Source organism: Anabrus simplex, chromosome 8 (genome assembly GCF_040414725.1).
Source record: "Anabrus simplex isolate iqAnaSimp1 chromosome 8, ASM4041472v1, whole genome shotgun sequence".
In the NCBI taxonomy this organism is placed as follows: domain Eukaryota; kingdom Metazoa; phylum Arthropoda; class Insecta; order Orthoptera; family Tettigoniidae; genus Anabrus; species Anabrus simplex.
Window position 1 is genome coordinate 226,403,716 of NC_090272.1, and position 23,253 is coordinate 226,426,968.

At 39.8% G+C, this 23,253-nt stretch overlaps 1 protein-coding gene across 2 annotated transcripts in view; it reads left to right on the top strand.

Annotated features, from left to right (window-relative positions):
- Positions 1-12,695: 12,695 nt before the first annotated feature.
- LOC136879018 (golgin subfamily A member 6-like protein 2) overlaps positions 12,696-23,253 on the top strand; it is a 182,762-nt gene continuing 172,204 nt past the window's right edge. The window contains exon 1 of one of the 2 annotated variants that reach the window (XM_067152720.2): positions 12,696-13,163. In XM_067152720.2, the coding sequence (XP_067008821.1) occupies positions 13,120-13,163 (44 nt within the window). In that variant the 5' untranslated portion in view covers positions 12,696-13,119. The remainder of the gene's footprint in view (positions 13,164-23,253) is intronic. The other variant, XM_067152722.2, reaches the window with a different exon arrangement.

Sequence of the window (23,253 nt, forward strand, 5' to 3'; positions counted from 1 at the left end):
AACTCAATTACATCAGGATTTGAAATCGTGTGAACATTATTCACTCCAGTTTGATGAAAGTGCTAATATGTCTGATACTGCTGAGTTGTGTTATTTGCTAGAATGGTTTTACAGTAAAGGAAGAATTTGTCAAGCTATTGCCACTTCATGGACGTACTAGGGGAGAAGACATATTTAATGCTTTCGTTAAATTCACCAAAGAGAGTAACTTACCACTGTCAAAGCTTGTCGCTATAACAACAGATGGGGTACCGTCTATGACTGGCAGAAATAATGGATTTCTTTCTCTTTGCGCTAAGGATGAATCATTTCCAAAATTTATTTCTTATCATTGTATTATTCACCAACAAGCTTTATGCGCAAAAGGTTTTAAAGTTCGATTGTGTCATGAATATTGTAACTCATTACAAGTAACAACTCTCATTATTGTTCCGTATTGAAGATGACGTTAGGCATAGATATCAAGGATAATTAAATAAAAAACCACCTATTCAATACTTTCCACGTTTAATGTGGTTATTATCTACATGATTTTATGGAGACTTATTTGGTCAGGTACATGTTTCACCCATTATTTTGGGCATCTTCAGCCTGTAAACAACCTTTAGGTCAAGGTTTGGGACCCTCTAAACCAATATAAACATACTAATATATACACTATATACAACATATACATTATATACAATATATACAAACATAAGTCAAACAGTAAAGTTTTTTGGTCCTAATCTATCTAATATGGAAAATGTCTAAAAACTAAAATGGATCTTCTTTTCGGTGAAGAGGATTGCATATCGGGGTTTATGTGACCCCTGTATCATATTAAGTACTTGACGTATCGTGTCTGGTGACAGGATGTGTCGTCAACAATAAGTGGAGATTTGAACTGATTGTAGGTTGGTCAAGATTGAAAATATAAATTTAAATTGAATGTGTTTTAACTTGGCAGTTCTGGTTAACTTAAAATGTTCAAAAATAAGAATAAAATGAAACGGATCTTCTTTTTTCTTGAGAAGGGGTGATATTAAAACTGGAGCTTGTTTGACCCTTGATTTTCATTTCATGTTCTTGACGTAACTAATATTTAAATGTGTTGTCGTGCACAAATGGAGATTCAAAAGCCGATTGTTGTAGGTAGACTGGTCAAAAACGTTGTGAATGAAACTGTTAGAGTCTTGACTTTGGGTCTCATGTAACGTCAAGGAACTGACAAGAGTATCAAGTGTCTAGGATGTCTCTTCTCTATTAAGCAGCAGCCTAAAACTATGAAACAGCTAAATATTGTACTCTTGTCAGTTCCTTGACGTTACATGAGACCCAAAGTCAAGACTCTAACAGTTTTATTCACAACGTTTTTGACCAGTCTACCTACAACAATCGGCTTTTGAATCTCCATTTGTGCACGACAACACATTTAAATATTAGTTACGTCAAGAACATGAAATGAAAATCAAGGGTCAAACAAGCTCCAGTTTTAATATCACCCCTTCTCAAGAAAAAAGAAGATCCGTTTCATTTTATTCTTATTTTTGAACATTTTAAGTTAACCAGAACTGCCAAGTTAAAACACATTCAATTTAAATTTATATTTTCAATCTTGACCAACCTACAATCAGTTCAAATCTCCACTTATTGTTGACGACACATCCTGTCACCAGACACGATACGTCAAGTACTTAATATGATACAGGGGTCACATAAACCCCGATATGCAATCCTCTTCACCGAAAAGAAGATCCATTTTAGTTTTTAGACATTTTCCATATTAGATAGATTAGGACCAAAAAACTTTACTGTTTGACTTATGTTTGTATATATTGTATATAATGTATATGTTGTATATAGTGTATATATTAGTATGTTTATATTGGTTTAGAGGGTCCCAAACCTTGACCTAAAGGTTGTTTACAGGCTGAAGATGCCCAAAATAATGGGTGAAACATGTACCTGACCAAATAAGTCTCCATAAAATCATGTAGATAATAACCACATTAAACGTGGAAAGTATTGAATAGGTGGTTTTTTATTTAATTATCCTTGATATCTATGCCTATTGTAACTCATGTCGTGAATTATATAAGATCATCATCTACTCGTCATTGATTGTTCAGAAATATTTTAAGTATGTCAGATTCGGAGTATGGTGACGTCATCCTTCATGCAGATGTAAGGAGGCTTAGTAGGGGGAAAACACTCAAACGGTTTTGCTGCCTGTTGGATGAGATACAAGACTTTATGAAATCATCTCCTGGGAAATATTATCACGAACTTGATGATATATCTTGGCTAATCGAATTAGCATTCTTGGCAGACATCACCTCAAAATTAAATGAGTTAAATCTCAAATTGCAAGGAAAAAATCATAATATTTCAGGTATGATAAGTATTGTCAATGCATTTGAAAAGAAACTTAAGGTATGGATTGTCCATTTAAATGGAAATTCCCTTTCACGTTTTCCAAATTTCAAATCTATGGCAGATAACAGTAAATGGTGGCAAGCGTGATTTTTCATCTCTTGCTAAACATTTTGAAACTCTTGGGTCCAAATTTGGTAGCAGATTTAGCCAGTTTTCAGTGCTTGAACCATGATCATGTTTGTTAATAATCCCTTCGCTTCTGTTGACGTTTGTGAGCTTGGAGGGAGGGTGTGTGAAATATTCGAAAATTATAATCCTGAAGAATTAGAAATGGAAATTTTAAGCCTTCAGTCAGACCTTTCTTTGAAATCCTCCTACGCAACATGTGGCAATTTCTGGACCCTGGTGGATGGTAAAAAATATCGCATTACCCACCGTGTTCCTCTGAAGATGCAATCTTGTTTTGGTTCAACCTATATGAAGTCACGTTTTCGACTATGAACATAATAAAAAACAAATACCAATCCTGCCTGACAGACTCGCACCTGGATGATGTGTTAAGAGCAGCCTGTTCCAGTTACCCTGCTACAAAGAGAGATGTTACTGAAGTGGTCCCGAGACCAAAAAAATCAGCAGTTTATATACCCTCGTGGAACATTTGAGACCTTTCATGAATGATAACAACCCACCCATAAATTTTTATAGGTCGGCTAAAGATTACAAGTCAAAACTGAAGAAGACATCTAGGATTGGTGGAAAATTAATTACAGAAATTACTCATTGGTCAAATTCAAAACTGGCGGAAAGAGAAGGGTTATACTGCCAACCCAAACAATGACTGAAAGAAATTTAACAAAGAACAAACTTATGAATACCAAATTTCTTTAAAAAAAAAAAGTTCCTTCACTTCGCACTAGGGTGCACCATTGTAGTTCTTAAGTAGTGCCATCTAGAAGAGAATGTTCACACTTCTTACTACAGAGCCAACAAATACAAATCGAAACAGACATAGTTCAGAACACTTCAAAATTTACAGTAGAGACATCTTCTGAGAAACCTTAGAATTAATATGGTTGTTAAAGTTCAGGCTTTCTCCAGTAGAAGAGTTTCAACTGGTGCAATGTTTGAATTAGCGGCGTGGAGGTGTACCGCCTGGTGCAATTATTATTATTATTATTATTATTATTATTATTATTATTATTATTATTATTATTATTATTATTATTATTATTATTATTATTATTATTATTATTGTACCGGGCGGTACACCTCCACGCCGCTAATTTAAAATGTGCGCCAGTTGAAACTCCTCTGCTGGAGGAAGTCTGAACTTTATTGACGGTATTAATTTTCTACTTTCTCAGAAGATGTCACTACCTGTAAATTTTGGAGTTTTAGAACTGTGTCATTTTTGATGTGTTTTTGTTTTGCTTGAAGTAAGAAGTGTGAACTTTCTCTTCTAGAGGACACTACTGAAGAACTACAATAGTGCACCCTAGTGCGAAGAAAAAGAACTGTTCTTTGGAGAAAATTTTATTTCAAAAGTTTGTTCTTTGTTAAATTTATTTCAGTCATTGGTTAACTTGGCAATATTACCCCTTTCTTTCCCCTTGTTTTAAATCTAGCCAATCCCTAATTTCTGAAATTAATTTTCCACCAATAATGTGTTTCTTCTTCATTTTGTGTAGGGGGTTCTCTGTATTCTCCAATAAAGTGATTGTGGGCGGGTGTTCTCATTCCCCTAACGCCTAGAACCTTCCGCGAGAGTATATAAACTGCTGATTTTTTGGGTCTCTGAGCCACTTTTGTTCCATCTTTCGGTGTGTAAAGTACATAGCAGGGGGCGGGAAGCGCCTCTGTCTTCTCCAGCCGTTCAACAACCAGGTAATGGCCTCTTAATAACTTCTTTTCTTGCTAGGTCGGCAGTTTGATTCTCGGGGCGGGTTCGAAGCGTTTCCTCCATGTAACCTTTTCCTAAAATGTAACTACTCTTTTCATCTATTCTCTTTTAAAGCTACATATTGGGATAGAGAGTGCTAACCCTCTCGAGCTCCCACTCATATTGTTGTGAGGTGAACTTAGTTTTCACAACCTATTCTTCCTTGAAGTAATGTAAATTGTTTCTTTTGAGTCACCTCTTTAGTATGGGATTAGCCCTTGTATTAATGGCCTAGTGCCAAGTAGGTTTTAAACAAAGTGTATTAGGAGTGCAAGTTCGCCTCCTCTCAAATTGTTAGTTTAGAGGTCATGTAATCAACCTTTTTTTTTATTTTTTTTAATTTAAAAGACCTCAGTAGGTTGGGTATTTTACCCCTGTGTATATGTCCTTAGAGGACAGCTTGAAGGTGGAGTTTGGTGTGGCCTGTGATTGGCTTAAACTTTGAGAGCAGATTGTTCTTTTGGAATTTGACTTTTGTATGCCGCGGGGAGGCTTTTCTGTGTAAAGAGGAGCTAGTGCTCCTGAACATGAATGGGGTTTTCTGCCCCTCTGGTAAAACTTATTTTGAAGTAAGGTTGGGCTGATTGCCCAAACATTGTAAAGTCAGGGCGCGAAGCCCAAACCCTGTAAATATTGTAACTACCCTTTGACTTGCTACTTTGTACCTGCCATGCTTGTTATTTCTTTATTTTTGAAAAGAAAATATAACCTTGTTAAATTTTACATTTAATTTTAATTCCGTAGTTGGAGACCTATTCACACCCGCACCTTCTTTCACCTCTCCCTACCACGGAAATCTCCGTAACAATTATTATTATTATTATTATTATTATTATTATTATTATTATTATTATTATTATTATTATTATTATTGTTATTATTATTATTATTATATAGTCATTGTAGTACTGATAACAGTAATTGAATTAGTGGAATCGTACCTGGCACCCGCATACCCTTAGTTATAATGTGAATGTGCTCGCGTAGAAACAAATGTTGGACAGCCCTGGTTTACACCATTCTTGGCTAAAGAAAATCATTATAGTCTAGGAACAAGACAACTATAAAAAACCAATTGCTGCTACTGTGGTATTATAGGATATCTGATTGCAAAATAGGCCCTACTTGACAACACACAGGACTGGATTTACCTCTTTCATGCCCCCTAGGCCAAGCAAGCCCTGCCTCTCCCTATTGTGTTCTTGACAATTGAAACATACATACATTATCATTATAGACTGTTATGCCTTTCAAGCATTCAGTCTGCAAGCCTCTGTGAATTTACTAAACGTCACCACAATCCTCTATTTGCAACTAGTGCTGTGGCCTCATTTAATTCTCATAAAAATTGAAAGAAATCACTTTTTTTGCTAACTGCATGGAGTACCAGTAGGATATATCAGGTGTATCCATAAGGTTTTGCCAGTTTTTGTGGTAAAGAAAACATATAATTTTCAAGGGAAATTCATTTTTTGTTTATTCAAAATATTGGCCTCAGCTTCTACACACTTCATCCATCTTTTAGATAAGTTATGAATACCATGCCCAAGAAAACTGCTTTTCTTTTGTAGCAAACCATTCGTTGAGCCATTTTCAAACTTCCTTGAAATTGCTGAAGTGCTGCTCTGCGAGCGCGTGCCCCATTGATGCGAAGAGGTGATAGTCGGATGGTGCCAGGTCAGGGCAGTATGGCGGGTGCGAAAGGATGTCCCATCCAAGCGATTTCAAGGAGTCTTTCACCTGTTTTGTATGTGAGATGGCACATTATCATGTAACAAAGTCACTTTGCCATGTCTTCTGGCCCATTCCAATTGACTTCCGATCACTGCGTGATTTAAATTAATCATTTGTTGGCGATAGCGTTGTGCATTAATGGTTTCTCCGGGCTTCAAGAGTCTTCGCACTTTTGTGGTCTACTAGAGTGTGCTGTCTTTCACACTGAAATCACCAAATTTAAGTTGCCAAACCATGTCTCAGACGTTCTAATTGATGGAGAATGTTTACCATATGTTTCTACCAGCTTACGATGACTTTCCACAGCCTTTTCTTTTTCTTTTAAATAAGTAAAGCAATGTATGCTGCAAATGTTCTTTTTTCAGACACGAACATCGACATGATCACTGAAAGATACAACAGACACACTAGTGTTTGGCAGACTCAACTTGTGTGTGTTGATAGGTTAATGTTAGGCGAACAAACTGACACATGTGTCAAATTCATACACTGCGTACTGTTTGCTGGCACCATCTCTTAGTGAAACCAGAAAAGACTTATGCATGCAGCTGGTAAATTAAACGATTAGTACAGTTTTGAGATCTGAAAAATGTAAGAAAGAGATGATATACCTAAATTATATAAATTGATTTTAACGTATGGTACCTCATTTTCATGAGAAGATTTTTCTCGTTGTTTTGTGATGAGCAGAATGATCAATCAAGTCATCAAATTCCATTATCTGCATCAACATTCCTTCAGTGTTAAAGAGCGCTGACTGCTGAAATCCATTCCCTAGCAATCGATGAACGTTGGTAAGACACCACACGCCTCAAAGTTGGAGAAGTTAACAAAAAACATTTCAGATACGCTCACTCATTGTGCAAGTTTGAGTTAAGATCAACTTAATTGGCTATGCCTGACAACCCTGTCTTTAATTAATAATACAATGTTATTAACATGGTTCACACTTTCTGGAAAGTTGTGGAAAATTGGGGAGTCAGAGAATTTGGGGGAAAAGTCAGGGAAACACTGAAAAAATGCTGAAAATCAGAAAAAATAGCTAGGTCTTTTAAAAAAGTCAGGGATTTTTAAATTACATCTTTCACTCGTGCTTGTTGCTATGATAAATCATCAACAAATGTGCGATTTCTTCTTGATAACTGCTGGTGAAACAAATTGTAATCAAGTATAGGTAAGAAATATTTATACAGTATATTAAATATCTGTTAGTACTTTTAAAATAGAATTAATCAAGAACTACTTTAATTTACACTATATTACAAAATTACACTATAAGTGTGCATTTACTATACTTCAACTTTTATTGAATAAGTACTGCAAAAGTACAAAACCATATGAAGTATGCTTCATATACATAATACCATGTTGTTAATACAAAGGAATTCACTTTATGCATTTAATATATAACGATAGACAGGAGATAAGTCTACCACTATCTTAAAGGCTACAGAAATTTTCCATCAAAGGCTACATTTTATTTTTATTATTTTTATTATAGATATTCTCCAGCAGAGAAATGAGAGAGAATGTCCCAGTGAATTGGTGAAAGCCCTTGGGAATAATGTGCCCTCCCATACCGTATAGTAGCATGGTGGGTAGGAAAGTTTCAGTGAGGATGTGTGGTGTATGATAAATAAACATTTCCAGAAGGCTTAGGTCTATTTATTAGGAAACTCACTCTGACCAACCAACCAATCAGAGGACAGGTGGCCACAGATCTACTGTGGCTATCCACCTCTGCATTCAAGAGACATAATAGGAGCATCTCATTAAGAATTATTATCTTATATTCCTAATCATTATACAACAGTTAAGGAATATTGTAGAATAAAATTGTAGAATTTTTAATTTTTCATTTTCAGGTAGCTTTACGTTGCACCGACACGCACAGGTCTTATGGAAATGATAGGGCAGGAAAGAACTAGGAGTGGGAAGGAAGCAGCAGTGGCCTTAATTAATGTACAGACTGGTGTAAAAATGGGAAAACCATCTTCAGGGCTGCCAACATTGGGATTCGAACCCACTATATCCCAAATGCAAGCTTTGTATTATGATGATGATGGTTATTATTATTATTATTATTATTATTATTATTATTATTATTATTATTATTATTATTATTATTATTATTATTATTATTATTATTATTATTATTATTATTTCGTTTCAGCCAGCTATGGACCACGCTATTTCAACCGTTTTCTGTCTCACTTTAACACTCGCCCAGTACCTACTCCCGCTTCCTTCTTTGGTCCACATTTTGCCTGTCTTCATTTTTGTTTTTGTTCAAAAACTCTGTATAGCTTCAAGTTTCTTATTTAAAGGGTCATGTTGCAAGATGTCATGTCATGTCAGTTCTTGTAAATCCTTTTTCCACCTCAGTGGACCAAACCCCTTTAGTTTTCTTATACAGAAAGTAGGCAAAGATTTGAGTGGACAATATTTCTTGTCTCATTTGTGTTAAGTGACCATAGAAAGAAATCCTTCTTTTCCTAATACTGTCTGTTAGTTTCTCCATATGCAGATATAGTTCATGATTGTGCCTTCTCCTATATTCTCCATTTTCCTTTACTGGGCCCAAGATCTTCCTTAAAATCTTCCTTTCTTTGGCTTCTAGTTGTTCTGCTAGACCTTTCTTATTAATTGAGAGGTATTGTTGTTGTTGTTGTTGTTGTTGTTGTTGTTGTTGTTGTTGTTGTTGTTGTTGTTGTTGTTGTTGTTGTTCCAGGGATTTTGTGGACCCCAATGTTAATTGGCTAGAGAAAAATACACAAAAATTCCTGATTGGTTAATAACTAAGGAAGAAGGGAGCCATAGAAGTGCTGATAACCTTAGCACATAAAAAATCTACAAACACCAACATTGTCAATAGAAAATTCCCTTAAAAATGAAAAGTCCATACTCACACCAGAGAGGGCACATCAGCCGATAGCAGAGACATCTAAAGATTAAAGGTCCAAGTATCTTCAGATACATAGTTTAGGATTCACAGTACAGATGGCCTTCTAGGAGGCACGCGGTTCAACTAGACGGAGAAGGTGTACTCCCGGTACTATTGTTATTATTATTCAAGGAATATGAACAATGTCCACCATGGTGCTGTATCGTTTTATTATTACGATTATTGCAATGACGTTATTGCTTAGGCCTATTTTATTATGAGCTATTTCAGTACATTGTTTTATTACAGCATATCCTCCATGTCATATTATTTAATAATAATTGTATTTGTTTTATGTACCACTGACTACTTTTACTGTTTTCGGAGACGCCGATGTGCCGGAATTTAGTCCTGCCGGAGTTATTTTACATGCTAGTAAGTCGACCGACACGAGGCTGACGTATTTGAGCACCTACAAATACCACCGGACTTAGCCACGATTGAACCTGCCGAGTTGGAGTTAGAAGGCCAGCGCCTCAACCGTCTGGTAAGATTTTGTTCAAGATTTTCTGTTCTATTATTTTAGTTCTCTGTAAGTGTCCGACTCGTTGGCTGAACGGTCAGCGTACTGGCCTTCGGTTCAAAGGGTCCCGGGTTCGATTCCCGGCCGTGTCAGGGATTTTAACCTTAATTGGTTAATTCGTACTGCACGGGGGCTGGGTGTATGTGTTGTCTTCATCATCATTTCATCCTCATCATGACGCGCAGGCCGCCTACGGGAGTCAAATAGAAAGATCTGCACCTGGCGAGCCGAACCCGTCCTGGGATATCCCGGCACTAAAAGCCATACGACATTTCATTTTCTCTGCTAAATATATTCCATAGTAGTGCATTGTGATTTATCTTCTTTCAGGAAATGTGTTTTTTTATTTTCTTTCTTTATGCACTTGCATTTTTAAGGCCGTTTTTAAAAGACATTCTGCACCTTGGAGTGCTTTCCTAACTAAGAAAACTCGATAACGGTCTTAACTCCTACAGCCTGTGTAACCCGCTTGCTTCATCAATCATCACGATCATCACCACGCCCACTTGTTTTGGTCATCTATATATATAAAATAAGAGTTTTGTCTGTACATTGCTCAGAATTTGAAAAGAATGGTATTTCTGTATCGGTCATGTCCATAGTAACAAGAAAATGTACTTTTTACTTTTCCGTAATGTCTGTCTGTCTGTCTGTCTGTCTGTCTGTCTGTCTGTCTGTCTATCTGTCTGTCTGTCTGTCTGTCTGTACACGCATCACGAGAAAACGGCTGAAGAGAATTTAATGAAAATCGGTATGTAAAGTCGGGGGATAAGCCGCTACAATCTAGGCTATAAATCATTTTATTTACGCTGAGTGAAATGGTAGTTTAGGGGAAGGCCTTAAATTTAATTATCGAATATTTATATTATTAGCAGTCCTATCGATAAATACTATATAACTAAAGTTATATAGAATTCAATTTCCAATCATTTATGTCTTATACATTTTTACCGTACCGGCTCTGATAACACAGATATTAATGAATTTGTATTTTTGTTGCTAAGTCCATATCAACGCCGAGCCACGAGAAAACGGCTGAAGAGAATTTAATGAAAATCGGTATGTAAAGTCGGGGGATAAGCCGCTACAATCTAGGCTATAAATCATTTTATTTACGCTGAGTGAAATGGTAGTTTAGGGGAAGGCCTTAAATTTAATTATCGAATATTTATATTATTAGCAGTCCTGTCGATAAATACTATATAACTAAAGTTATATAGAATTCAATTTCCAATCATTTATGTCTTATACATTTTTACCGTACCGGCTCTGATAACACAGATATTAATGAATTTGTATTTTTGTTGCTAAGTCCATATTAACGCCGAGCCACGAGAAAATGGGTTAACAGAATTTAATGAAAACCGCTATATAGAGTCGGGGAATAAGAAACTACAGTCTAAGCTGTAAATAATTTTATTTTCCCGAGATGAAATGGTAGTTTAGGGGAAGGCGCTTAAAATTTAATTTTTAAATACCGGTACCTATGTTATTGGTGCTATCGAAAAGTACGGTACTACATAACAAAAGTTATAGACAATACAATTTCCGATCATTTATGTTTCATTCAGCTTTACTGTACCGACTATGATAAGAGTGGTATTTCAGAAGGCCTACAGTATCCAAAGCGCGTAACACTGATCAACAATAACTTTACATTGATCATTGTTTGTTGTGATGTTCTTCGTGCCGCTCAACTCTGATAGATGAGATTACTACTGCGTACCGAGTATAACAGCCTGACTGAACATTGGCGGAAATAGCTAGAGAGTTGGAAAACTTTCTTCTTTAGCATGCCACTCCTCTGGTTCATACATTTTCTGATAATGCTGGTACGTAACACACTGGTTCATCATAGCATTCGAGCTATTCAATCCCTACTTTGATGCACTGATTGAAATGAGTAGTGTGCATATTTAATGGAATAATGACAGAGGAGTGTTCATGGCAGTTTGCGACCTGGTTATTTCAGCTCTGGAACTTTGGACTGTTAGATCGGCACCGTAGTACTGTTCGTTGAAAGTGAGAAAGTGTGCGGTTTTTCATTTGATCGAGTATTTTATATGATATCATTGCTTTCAATCGCTACATTCCTACTGACGTTTTTGTAATGACCTATGTTGAATTCAGTTAGGAAAACCACCAAGACAGTCTTTCTGAGAATCCCGTAGCGAGCACGGGTACATCAGCTAGTTTAAAATATGTCAGACGCGGAGTTCAGGTGGATTCAAATATGGCGGCGTAACAGCCACTCTACTAGTACAGTCACTGTATTTGGTACAGTCTTCTTTCAAGCGCGTTGTTTGTCGCCTATTCTGCTTTACTCCTTGCTTTTGCTACTGATTACAGCTCCATCTGGCAAACTGGAAACGATGTTGTAATAAACAATGAGCAAGAGCGGGAATACTTAAAATATTATTTTAGTGCACCGCACGACGAAATGGCAAATTTTTGGTATAATTTTCAAATAAAATGATTTTTACTCAAGAAGATGATTAGGATAAGTGGTAAGCCCCTCATACATTATTATTTTATATATTTTGTTTTGCAGTCTCAACTATATTCTTTCAAATATCTCATGGGCTAATCTGAAGTAAGCTCGTCATTTCCCTGAGTTCAAATGAAATAATATCTCCTTTTTTAGTTCAAAATACCATGAAAAAAGCATACAGAGTCAAAATTAATTAACGCGATGCATAAAGAAGTTGAATATTTATGCTTAAATAGTCTATGATATGTCGCAAGAAAGGCATACCGGTATCATTCTTTAAAGGCATAGGTTAGTTTAAATTAAAAAGCTTTAGTATTAATATGAAAGCGTGCATTTAGCATTCAAGCGATATTTATCTTAAGATTTAGGGCACCACTTCGAGAAAGCTCGGGATAAAATATAGCCTGCAATGATAGAACACATTATATTTTATGGGTATTTCTAATACGATATATCGCCACGGCACTGTTATTAAAAGAAGCTTCATAGGTAAGGGATAATATTTCAACTCTCGTTATTGATAACTGACAATTAATGTGACTCTGAACTGAAATGTTCCATGTTCTGAAATTGTAATGAACGTAGGAATAAAAATATAAAAATATAGGAACATGAGAATATGTCCAGATAAGGATGCAGAAGTAGGTCAGTGTGTTGTACGCGTGGGCGCCATGCATGCAGACCGAATGGCACCTGTAAGCATAGACGCAGCATTTTCGATCAATATGAGGCGAGGGAGCACATTTCACCCGTGTCAATAACATTCATCTCTTTTATGAAAGGAGACATCCAACCTTCAGTATAAAATTATCTTAGGTCTGACGAGTCTTCCATAATTTGTTATAATTTCCTAGTACAGTATTGTATAAAAGGGAAGTAGTCGTGCATCGACGAACACTTGGTGTCGGCGCCGGTCGAGGGTTAGACGAACTAAGCGACCGACAGCAGGGTACTGACGGTGCAATCTGTACATTTGTTCACAGTATATTGCGTTCGCACTATAATATTTGTCTTCTCTCATATTTGTTTCGTCAGAGGTGTGCGAGTCGTGTGGTGCCTTCTCCACCTGACACGAACACGAGCCAACAAAATTCTACGTGTGTAGTTCTAACAAACCGAACCGATACATCATGTTCTCGCTCTGGTACACAGTCTTGGCATTACAAGAACTCAAGTAAGTGGACACAACATATATTAATATATAGACTGTATACGCTGCTTTTGTACATAGCTTTTATTTTTAGAAATGCTAAATATTCCACAGCGGTGCCGAAGTTTGCTTGTAGAAAAATGCGTGAAAGTTAGCTCCCCACTAGCTTACAGAAACTAACACTGCAATGCTAGCGAGCTTCCTTTATTTCGTCATAGACCTCTATGTCTAATTTGTTGTGTGCCATGTAGCAAAGTATTGGACTTGAAAATTTGCCCTGATTCACGTGACCTACTTTCGAATGGGAGAGTTTCTTGAAATCTTCCTTGGCCTTCATACAAAGAATCCGTCGCTTTATAGAGAGCTGTGTTTTCGTTTCGTTATAAGTTTATATTAAATTGATATGCAAAAATATACCATTTCCATTTTAATATTTTCCTTAATTTGGCGGTAGCCCACGATTTGCTATCGAACATGCGCAGTATGATAAACAATTCGATTTATTTTCGGAATGGTCGAATAGCAATGCTTTTTATAAGTATAGACTATGATTACACATTACACTTCACTAAATACGTAAGCTAATTAGGAAAAAAACAAAGGATTTTGTGACTGAATGCCAGACCAATTATTCTTTTTTCTGTTTCTGACATTTCCTGGCGGGCGACATTTCTGTAGAAGGAACGTAAAATAAGCTTCTCATTCAGTTTACTTTGCATGTAAAGACAAAAGATATATGTGTGTGGTAATTAAATTAAACTAGAATTACAGTAGACTCAAGGGAGAAACAGAATGTTACTCGAGAATTAAATGCGTTTCAAACAATATTATCGCCAATAACGTGTATGAACTGATCAGTTAAATAAATATTATGTTTTATAAATATTGCTAAAATATGCAGCCAGCTTAATGGTGCAAGGATGGTACGTCTGCCTCTTACTCGAAGACACCAGGTTCATTTCTCGGCTATTTGGAACAGGATTCTTCACCCCACTTAGGTCAACTAAGAAACTATCTGCCACGAGGGGTAACCAAATAAATTTATCCAAGAAAGCCAAGCATTATGGCTGAGAAACTAATAACATTTACCACAAAACGCTTTAATAGCAGGCTATCTAGGTGGGCAGGAGTCCTCTTAGCACGCCCTGCGCCCTTACTAGGCTGTACTGTACGGGCCACCAGTGACTTAGTTCAAGTCTGTGATAAGCAAATGTACACATTTAGATTTGCCTCAACTTTCAACATGCATGCAAAAGAAAATGCAGCGGCATCAAGAATATATGGCATATCAAAATCCCAAAACCTTTCAGTCTTAACATGAGTCGCCAGCGGAACCCGCAATCTTCAGTTTATTAATGGAGGTAGAGTTGAGATTCCTTCAGCCATTGCAGATCACATTGCGTCACATCATTTCGTAGATACGTCCAGCTCTGGGAAATATGACCCTGAATTTCTTTCTATTAAGCACAAGGCGGAGGCTCACTACCTCTTTTTTCCCTCTGTGGGTGGGAGCGGGAGAATAACAGCCACGGTATCCCCTGCTTATCTTAAGAGGCGACTAAAAAGGGCCCCAGGGGTTCACAACTTGGGAGCATCTGGCATTGCTTCCACTTGTGCCAGACTCCTTACTTTCATTTATCCAATCCGACGTCCCTTGGTCAACACTTATTCTTTTCCGACCCCGACGGTATTAGGTTGCGAGGCCTAGGGAGTCTTCACGCCCTTCGTGGTCCTTGTCTTCCTTTGGACGATACCTTAATTTTCGAAGTATCGCATCCCTTCCATTTTTTATCTCTGATTAAAGTTATATACAGGAGGGTGGCCTAGTTGTACTTTCTCTTAAAACAATAATCTCCACCACTACTCCCTTTCGCTTCTAGCGCTTCGTATTCCTATATCGTGCTTTTCACGGACCGGGAATTGCGGAGTGCACTCGCGCTGCGTGGTGACACAGCTCCTGGGTCGGACAAAATCCATATCAAATGCTTAAGCATAACCACTACCATTTCAGGGCTGCCGACCTAGGGCGCCCATACCCGGGGGCAAGGTGGGGCCGCGGCCCCCCTCTAGCTCTCAGGGAAAGCAAAAATCTAGTGTAGTCAGGTGTTTTCCTTTCAAGAAAATGATTTAAAAGTCAGTATTACGTAGAAGCGGTAGTACCGTCCCCCACCAACAAGCAGAGGATACCATGGGTTATTCTACCGCAGAATATAAGTCGCCATTTTTCTTCCAAAATATTAAAAATACTACGTACACCCAGGTCTGCCCCCCCCCCCCCCCCTACAAACTGTCATATGGGAGCCCATGCTGCCGACCACTACCTTCCGAATGCAAGGAAGTTGTAATACCAATTCTCAAGCCAAGTAAAGAGCCAAAGCTCCTGGATAGCTATAGTCCAGTATGTCTCCGTGGGCTGAGTGGCTCAGATGGTTGAGGCGCTGACCTCACGCCAGCTTGGCAGGTTCGATCCTGTCCCAGTCCCTGGTATTTGAAGATGCTCAAATATGTCAGCCTCGCGTCGGTAGATTTAATCGCACGTAAAAGAACTCCGGCACCTCAGCGTCTCCGGAAATCGTAAAAAGTAGTTAAGTAAGACGTAAAAACAAATATCATTATTATTTGAAAGGATGGTAAACCGAGGATTTGTGCACGCCCTGAAAGAGAGAGGTCTCCTGACTGACTACCAGTGTGTTTTTCGCTATGATCAGCCACCGGTCATCTGGTTGGGATGGAGAGCGCCATGAAGGAGAGGCCTTTCTTCGGAAGGAGAACCTAGTCTTTGACCTGGAGAAATGCTTACGATTCTGTCTGGCAATATGGGGCTATCTCCACCCTACACCAGTGACGGTTCCGGAGTCCGTGTACGGAATGCATATTCTCAGTATTCAGTTCAAGGAAGAGTACCACAGGGATCACTACTAGGTCACTCTGTTCACAATCGTCATCAGTGGCAAATTGCCGCCGCTGGCTCCGCAATCGTTCCGTATGTTGACGGTTTAGCTCTAAATTTCAACTCCGAAGGATAGCTACAGGAAGCTATTAACCGAGTCGACAAATGGGCCTTACAACACAGTTTTCGACTTTTAGCGGCGAAAATCTCAGTTGTTTCTGTCGACGTCGGCTTGTGCATTCTGAACCAGAGTTCCGCTTGTAAAACACTGTCCTACACCTGCCGGTTTCTGGGTCTCCATATCAATAAGATATTAACGTCGCAGCTCCATATCCGCCAGTTGAAGGAAGCCTGCATTATGAGACTTTAGGCACCTCGTGAGGGGCTGACCCTGCGGGACGGCTAGGGTTCTATGGCCTATGGAAGTGCGGCTTGATCTGCGCCGAACCTTTTAGACAGTACAGACATTTACCGATTACCGTGTCAATTAAAGGTCTTGTTAATTACTTTATCGGTTATTTTCCTTTAAAATCATCATGAAATCCCTCATTTGACTTCTATTAGATTGCATTAACGTACTGTCCGCCACTGTGGTGCAGTGCTTAGTGTGATTAGCTGCCAACCCTTTAGGCCCGGTTTCGATTCCCGACTCTGCCACGAAATTTGAAAAGTGGTACGAGGGCTGGAACGGGGTCCACTCAGTCTCGGGAGGTCAACTGAGTAGAGGTGAGTTCGTTTCCCACCTCAGTCATCCTCGAAGTGGGTTCCCACTTCTCCTCCAGTAAATGCCGGGATGGTACCAAACTTTCCATCCCCCTCGCAACAAGGCCCCTGTTGAGCATAGCAGGTGAGGCCGCCTAGGCGAGTTACCGGTCCTTCTCCTCCGTTGTATCCCCCGACGCAATGTCTATGCTCCAGGACACTGCCCTTGAGGCGGTAGAGATGGGACCCCTCGCTGAGTCCGAGGGAAAAACCAAACCTGGAGGGTAAAGGGATTAAGAAAGAAGATTGAATTATTTATTAATTTAACTAAATGTTGCATGATTTTATTTCGCAAACATCAATATTACTTTTGCTTTAACCTAATAACATTTGTAAAAAATATGGCACCGGGCGAGTTGGCCGTGCGGTTAGAGGCGCGTGGCTGTGAGCTTGCATCCGGGAGATAGTGGGTTCGAATCCCACTGTCGGCAGCTCTGAAGATGGTTTTCCGTGGTTTACCATTTTCACACCATGCAAATGTTGGGGCTGTACATTAATTAAGGCCACGGCTTTTCCTTCCAACTCCTAGGCCTTTCCTGCCCATCGACACCATAAGACCTATCTGTGTCGGTGCGACGTAAAGCCACTAGCAAAAAAAAAAAAAAAAGAAATATAGCCATAGAATTAATTGAGATATACTTCTTTATTAAAGTATAATGTTTAATTATGCTATGTTGCTAGATTTTCGGCCTATGTATTAGGCCTACATGTTTAACATCCACTACCAGTAGAGATATGAAAACCGACCGAATGCCACACAATTGATAGCTTGTGTCGTAAGTTGGATGTGGCTGGCGGCTGTTGTCTTGAGCGGACCCCTAACGAGGTGCCCCCCGTGGCTGGTTCCGCGATCGGATATACGACTAGATGTAATCCGTTGACCGAAGGTGAACACGGATGCCTCTGTCGATCGGAAGAATCCTAAAGCGCGACGTGTCTTCACGGACGGTTCTAAAATAGGAAAGGATGCTGGGTGTTCGTTCGTTCGTGCACCCAGATCTCGCTTCCAAGTGTCTGTAGCATGTATACTGCGGAGTTCTTCGCCATATTAGAAACTTTGCAGTTTGTACTGAATCACGAACGAGACCACTTTCTCATGTGCACCGACTCCATTAAGTTCTCTGCAGTCTACTGATAGGGACGCAGGCGAATACACCCACGGTATCCTCTGCCTGGCATAAGAGGTGACTAAAAGGGGAGATAAGGGATGATCGAATTAGAACCATCAGACTACTTACTTGTATTTGTAATTAGTACCACCACGCGGGGAACACCACCATAGGTCGCCTTTATCAATCAATCAATCAATCAATCAATCAATCAATCAATCAATCAATCAATCAATCAATCGCTACTGATCTACATTTAGGGCAGTCGCCCAGGTGGCAGATTCCCTATATGTTGTTTTCCTAGCCTTTTCTTAAATGACTGCAAAGAAATTGGAAATTTATTGAACATCTCTCTTAGTAAGTTATTCCAATCCCTAACTCCCCTTCCTATAAACGAATATTTGCCCCAATTTGTCCTCTTGAATTCCAACTTTATCTTCATACTGTGATCTTTCCTACTTTTAAAGACACCACTCAGACTTATTCATCTACTGATGTCCTCCCATGCCATCTCTCCACCGACAGCTCGGAACATACCACTTAGTCGAGCAGCTCGTCTCCTTTCTCTCAAGTCTTCCCAGCCCAAACTTTGCAACATTTTTGTAACGCTACTCTTTTGTCGGAAATCACCCAGAACAAATCGAGCTGCTTTTCTTTAGATTTTTTCCAGTTCTTGAATCAGGTAATCCTGGTGAAGGTCCCATACACTGGAACCATACTCTAGTTGGGATCTCACCAGAGACAAATATGCCCTCTCCTTTACATCCTTACTACAATCCCTAAACACCCTCATAACCATGTGTAGAGATCTGTACCCTTTATTTACAATCATATTTATGTGATTACCCCAATGAGGATCTGTCCTTATATTGATACCTAGGTATTTACAATGATCCCCAAACGGAACTTTCACCCCATCAACGCAGTAATTAAAAGTGAGAGGACTTTTCCTATTTGTGAAACTCACAACGTGACTTTTATCCCCGTCTATCATCATACCATTGCCTACTGTCCATCTCACAACATTATCGAGGTCATTTTGTAGTTGCTCACAATCTTGTAACCTATTTATTACTCTGTACAGAATAACATCATCTGCAAAAAGCCTTACCTCTCATTACACTTCTTTACACATATCATTGATATATATAAGAAAACATAAAGGCCCAATAATACTGCCTTGAGGGCACGTAGTACCACTATGCTATGTACACAATAGGTTTGTGACTAGTAGCGACAGTGTGTGAATCAAGGTGGGTTTTACAGTACCTGTGATTAGTACCACTATATGAGCGACACCGAGGGTCTGCCTTGCCTATGAGTAGTACCCACTGTGTGAGGGGATAGTATGAGTCCCTGTGGTTAGTACACCTAGGTGAGGAACACCATAGGTTTGCGTTGCGTGTAAATGGTGCCGCTGTGTGAGAAACGCCATAGGTCTGTGTTACATGTGCGCATTATATTACCTGTCTGGCTGCATGATTAGCGTGCTGAGCTTTGGTCACAGGGGTCCCGGATTCGATTCCCAGCAGCGTCGGGAATTTCAACCATAATTGGTTAATTTCGCTGGCACGAGGGTTGGGTGCACGTACTTGTTCTCTTCATCATTATTTCATCCTCATCACGATGCGCATGTCGCCTACGGGAGTCAAATCAAAAGACCTGCATCTGGCCTTAATTAAGGTACAGCCCCCGGCATTTGCCTTGTGTGAAAATGAAAAACCACGGAAAACCATATTCAGGGCTGCCAACAATGGCGTTCAGACCCACTGAAATGAAATGGCGTATGGCTTTTAGTGCCGGGAGTGTCCGAGGACATGTTCGGCTCGCCAGGTACAGGTCTTTCGATTTGACTCCCGTAGGCGGCCACAGCCTCTTCCTTCCCATTCCTAAGCGTTCCCTGTCCCATCGTCGCCATAAGACCTATCTGTGTCGGTGCGACGTAAAGCAAATAGCCCCCACCCCCACCCCCCAAAAAATTCTTTGCGGAATTTCTAATTCTCACTCGTAAAGAGAATTTTCCTACGAACAATCGATCGTTTGATGAAAATATTCGCCACAGTTTCAGAGTTCAATTTGCTTTTTTTTTTTCATGATTATGGAGAGGCTATGCATGATTGCATTGTCATTCAATTTCCCTTGCATCATGGTACTGCACAGGTGAGTTTTAAATCTTCTCAAGGCGGAAAAAGAACGTTCTGATGTACATGTAACAACACGTATAGTATAAAGCGAACTTTGGCAAATTGAACTACCGTACCTCTGGAATCAATTACCCTTTATGAAATTTTAGATGAATCAGATCTAATTATTAACATTAAATATCCATATACTGTAACTCACTTGTGATTTAGAATAAAGTAAACAAAAGTTTCGCAATGAGCTCTTCAGCTCCCTCCCCCCATTTCTAATCTAGGGACAAAAATACCCCCACTTTTCTTCTGTTATTATCTCTTTTTAAATCTTTCTTTTCCTTGTTTGTGGCCTTAATATCCCGGATGCGAGCCAAATCGCCCGGTTTTAAATTTTAAATTTTGTACTAAAAGTAAATTCGTGTCCTCACCCCGAGGTGGTGCAGCTCTTTTCAGGCACACCCCCATTGGAGGTGAGCTGCATGTACCATATCAACCACATACCAGCCCTCCTGCCAGTTTTAACTTTCTGGCAGTACCGGGAACCGAACCCGGGTCCCCGAGGTCGGCAGCTAATAACACTAACCGTTACGCTACAGAGGCGGACAAAGACTTGTCTTCAGACACTCCCGGCACTAAAAGCCATACGCCATTTCATTGTTATTACATTATCTGTGAGTAGTACCATAATGTAGGAGCCTCCGTGGCTCAGACGGCAGCGCGTCGGCCTCTCACCGCTGGATACCGTGGTTCAAATCCCGTTCGCTCCATGTGAGATTTGTGCTGGACAAAGCGGAGGCGGGACAGGTTTTTCTCCGGGTACTCCGGTTTTCCCTGTCATCTTTCATTCCAGCAACCCTCTCCATTCTCATTTCATAACATCTATCAGTCATTAATAAATCACTTTGGGAGTGGCGACCCCATCGTACTAATAGCCTATATCTGCTTCATTCATTCCATCCCTGACCCGGTCAATGACTGGAAAACAGGTTGTAGGTTTTCATTTTTCAGTACCATAATGTGTGGAATACCGCGAGTGTACGCTACTTCTCTTTAGCACCGCAACATGACAAATACCATGGTTCTATTTTCCTAGCGATAAATACCATTATGCGGGGCCGATGACCCGGACTGTGGACCCCTTTAGACTACAAGCATCATCGATTCAGTATTGTGCTTTAGAAGCAGTACCTTAGTCAGTACTACTATTGTTTAACGCTAGTTTCTGGGAATGTGGGCCATTGCGGGTCGGATCCAGTGATTGTTTTAAATTCATGTCCAGCCATTCATTCTTCGTCATCACGTTTTCAATTATTCTAGTCGTGTGGCTTTAAAGGCACACTGGGAATGCTGAGAAATAACTTGTGGACCAAGCTGCAAAGGAAGCGGTACTTTTATCACCTAGACACATGAAAGTACCTGTCCGACTCATTGGCTGAATGGTCGGTTCAGAGGGTCCCGGGTTCGATTCCCGGCCGGGTCATTCAGACAACACACTACAGAAACACGCAATAGTAATTACATCCCTCCATATAGGATTGGCGTCAGGAAGAGCATCCGGCTGTAAAACATGGAAAACCCCCACACGTGCGACACAGTTTGCACCCTTGACCCCACAGCTGTGGGAAAAACGGTGGAAGAAGAAGACACATGAACGTACCTGCTTGGGATATTTGTTGTCAGCTACGTCAAAACCATCTTGACGTCCAAGGAATCGGAGTGGCTAGCTATCCGAACTGCCAACAAGCTGAGAACAATTAAGAAGACAAATGCCATGTGGAGTGTTTTGATATTCAGGGAACTTACGTTCCCTTTTGATGTGTTTGAGACCATTTTGGCTTAATAAAATATGTTTTTGTTTTATTTTTAATTCATTTTCGAATTCCCCCGTTGAATAAACAGTTTAATTATACTTTCATTTTTGTTTTCACATGTACTCAAAGAGGATGGTTATCTCTCTCTCTCTGTTCCTCTTAAAATAAAAAATCCCCACCACCAACGATAGTGTGAGTATGAGAAAGAAGGGGGTGTGAGTAACGAGAAGCGTACTGTAGTGTGACGAGAAGGGAAATACAGAAGCCATAACTTTCACTGGTAATTTCTGATTTATGTATTTATTTTAAAGCATGTTTTCCGTATGTCTCTCAACACTTGTACCCTGCCTAGGACTATTTTAGATTCTTTTGCTGATTCACTCAACAGAATGAACCGCCAGGCTGGGCTGGTTATGACTTCCGTGTGCTCGAAGCGAAGAAAGCCAAATAACCACCAATATTCTCCCTGATTTGACCCTAAAGAAAACAATAATCAGGAAAATAAGTGGCCATTTGTTTTATTGAAAGGGTTTTTTGCTTTACGTCGCACCGACACAGATAGGTCTTATGGCGACGATGGGATGGGAAAGGCCTAGGAGTTGGAAGGAAGCGGCCGTGGCCTTAATTAAGGTACAGCCCCAGCATTTGCCTGGTGTGAAAATGGGAAACCACGGAAAACCATCTTCAGGGCTGCCGATAGGGGGATTCGAACCTACTATCTCCCGGATGCAAGCTCACAGCCGCGCGCCTCTACACGCTCGGCCAACTCGCCCGGTGAAAGGGGTTTAGTGAACCACTGAACCACATGAGAAACCGCGCCTGCGCAATGTAGAGGGAAATCAAGCAATCACCACTGATCTGCACTTACAGCTGGTGCCCAAGTGGCAGATTCCCTATCGTCTGTTAACCTAGTCTTTTATTAAATGATAAAGAAATTGGAACTGTATCCAGTAAATTGGTAAATTCTTCCAGTTCTTAACTCCTCTTCCTAGAAACGAGTATTTCCTACTTTAAAAGCTCCACTCAAGCTTATTCGTCCGCTAATGTCATTCCACACCATCTCTCCACTGACAGCTCGGAACATACTGCTTAGTCGAGCAGCCCGTCTCCTTACTCCCAAATCTTTCCAGCCTAAAATTTGCAACATTTTCGTAACACACTCTTTTGTTGGAAATCACCCGCAACAAACCATGCTGCTTTACTCAGGATATTTTCCCGTTCTCGAATCAAATAATCTTAGTGAGGGTCCCATTTAGGGTCTTACCAGTAACTTATACGCCATCGTTACTACAATCCCTAAATACCCTCGCAACTATATGAAGAGCTCTGTAACTTGTACATAGGACCTCGTTTAAGAATGGCAGGAGGGCTGCTAAGTGATTTAAATGGTACATACAGCTCGCTTCC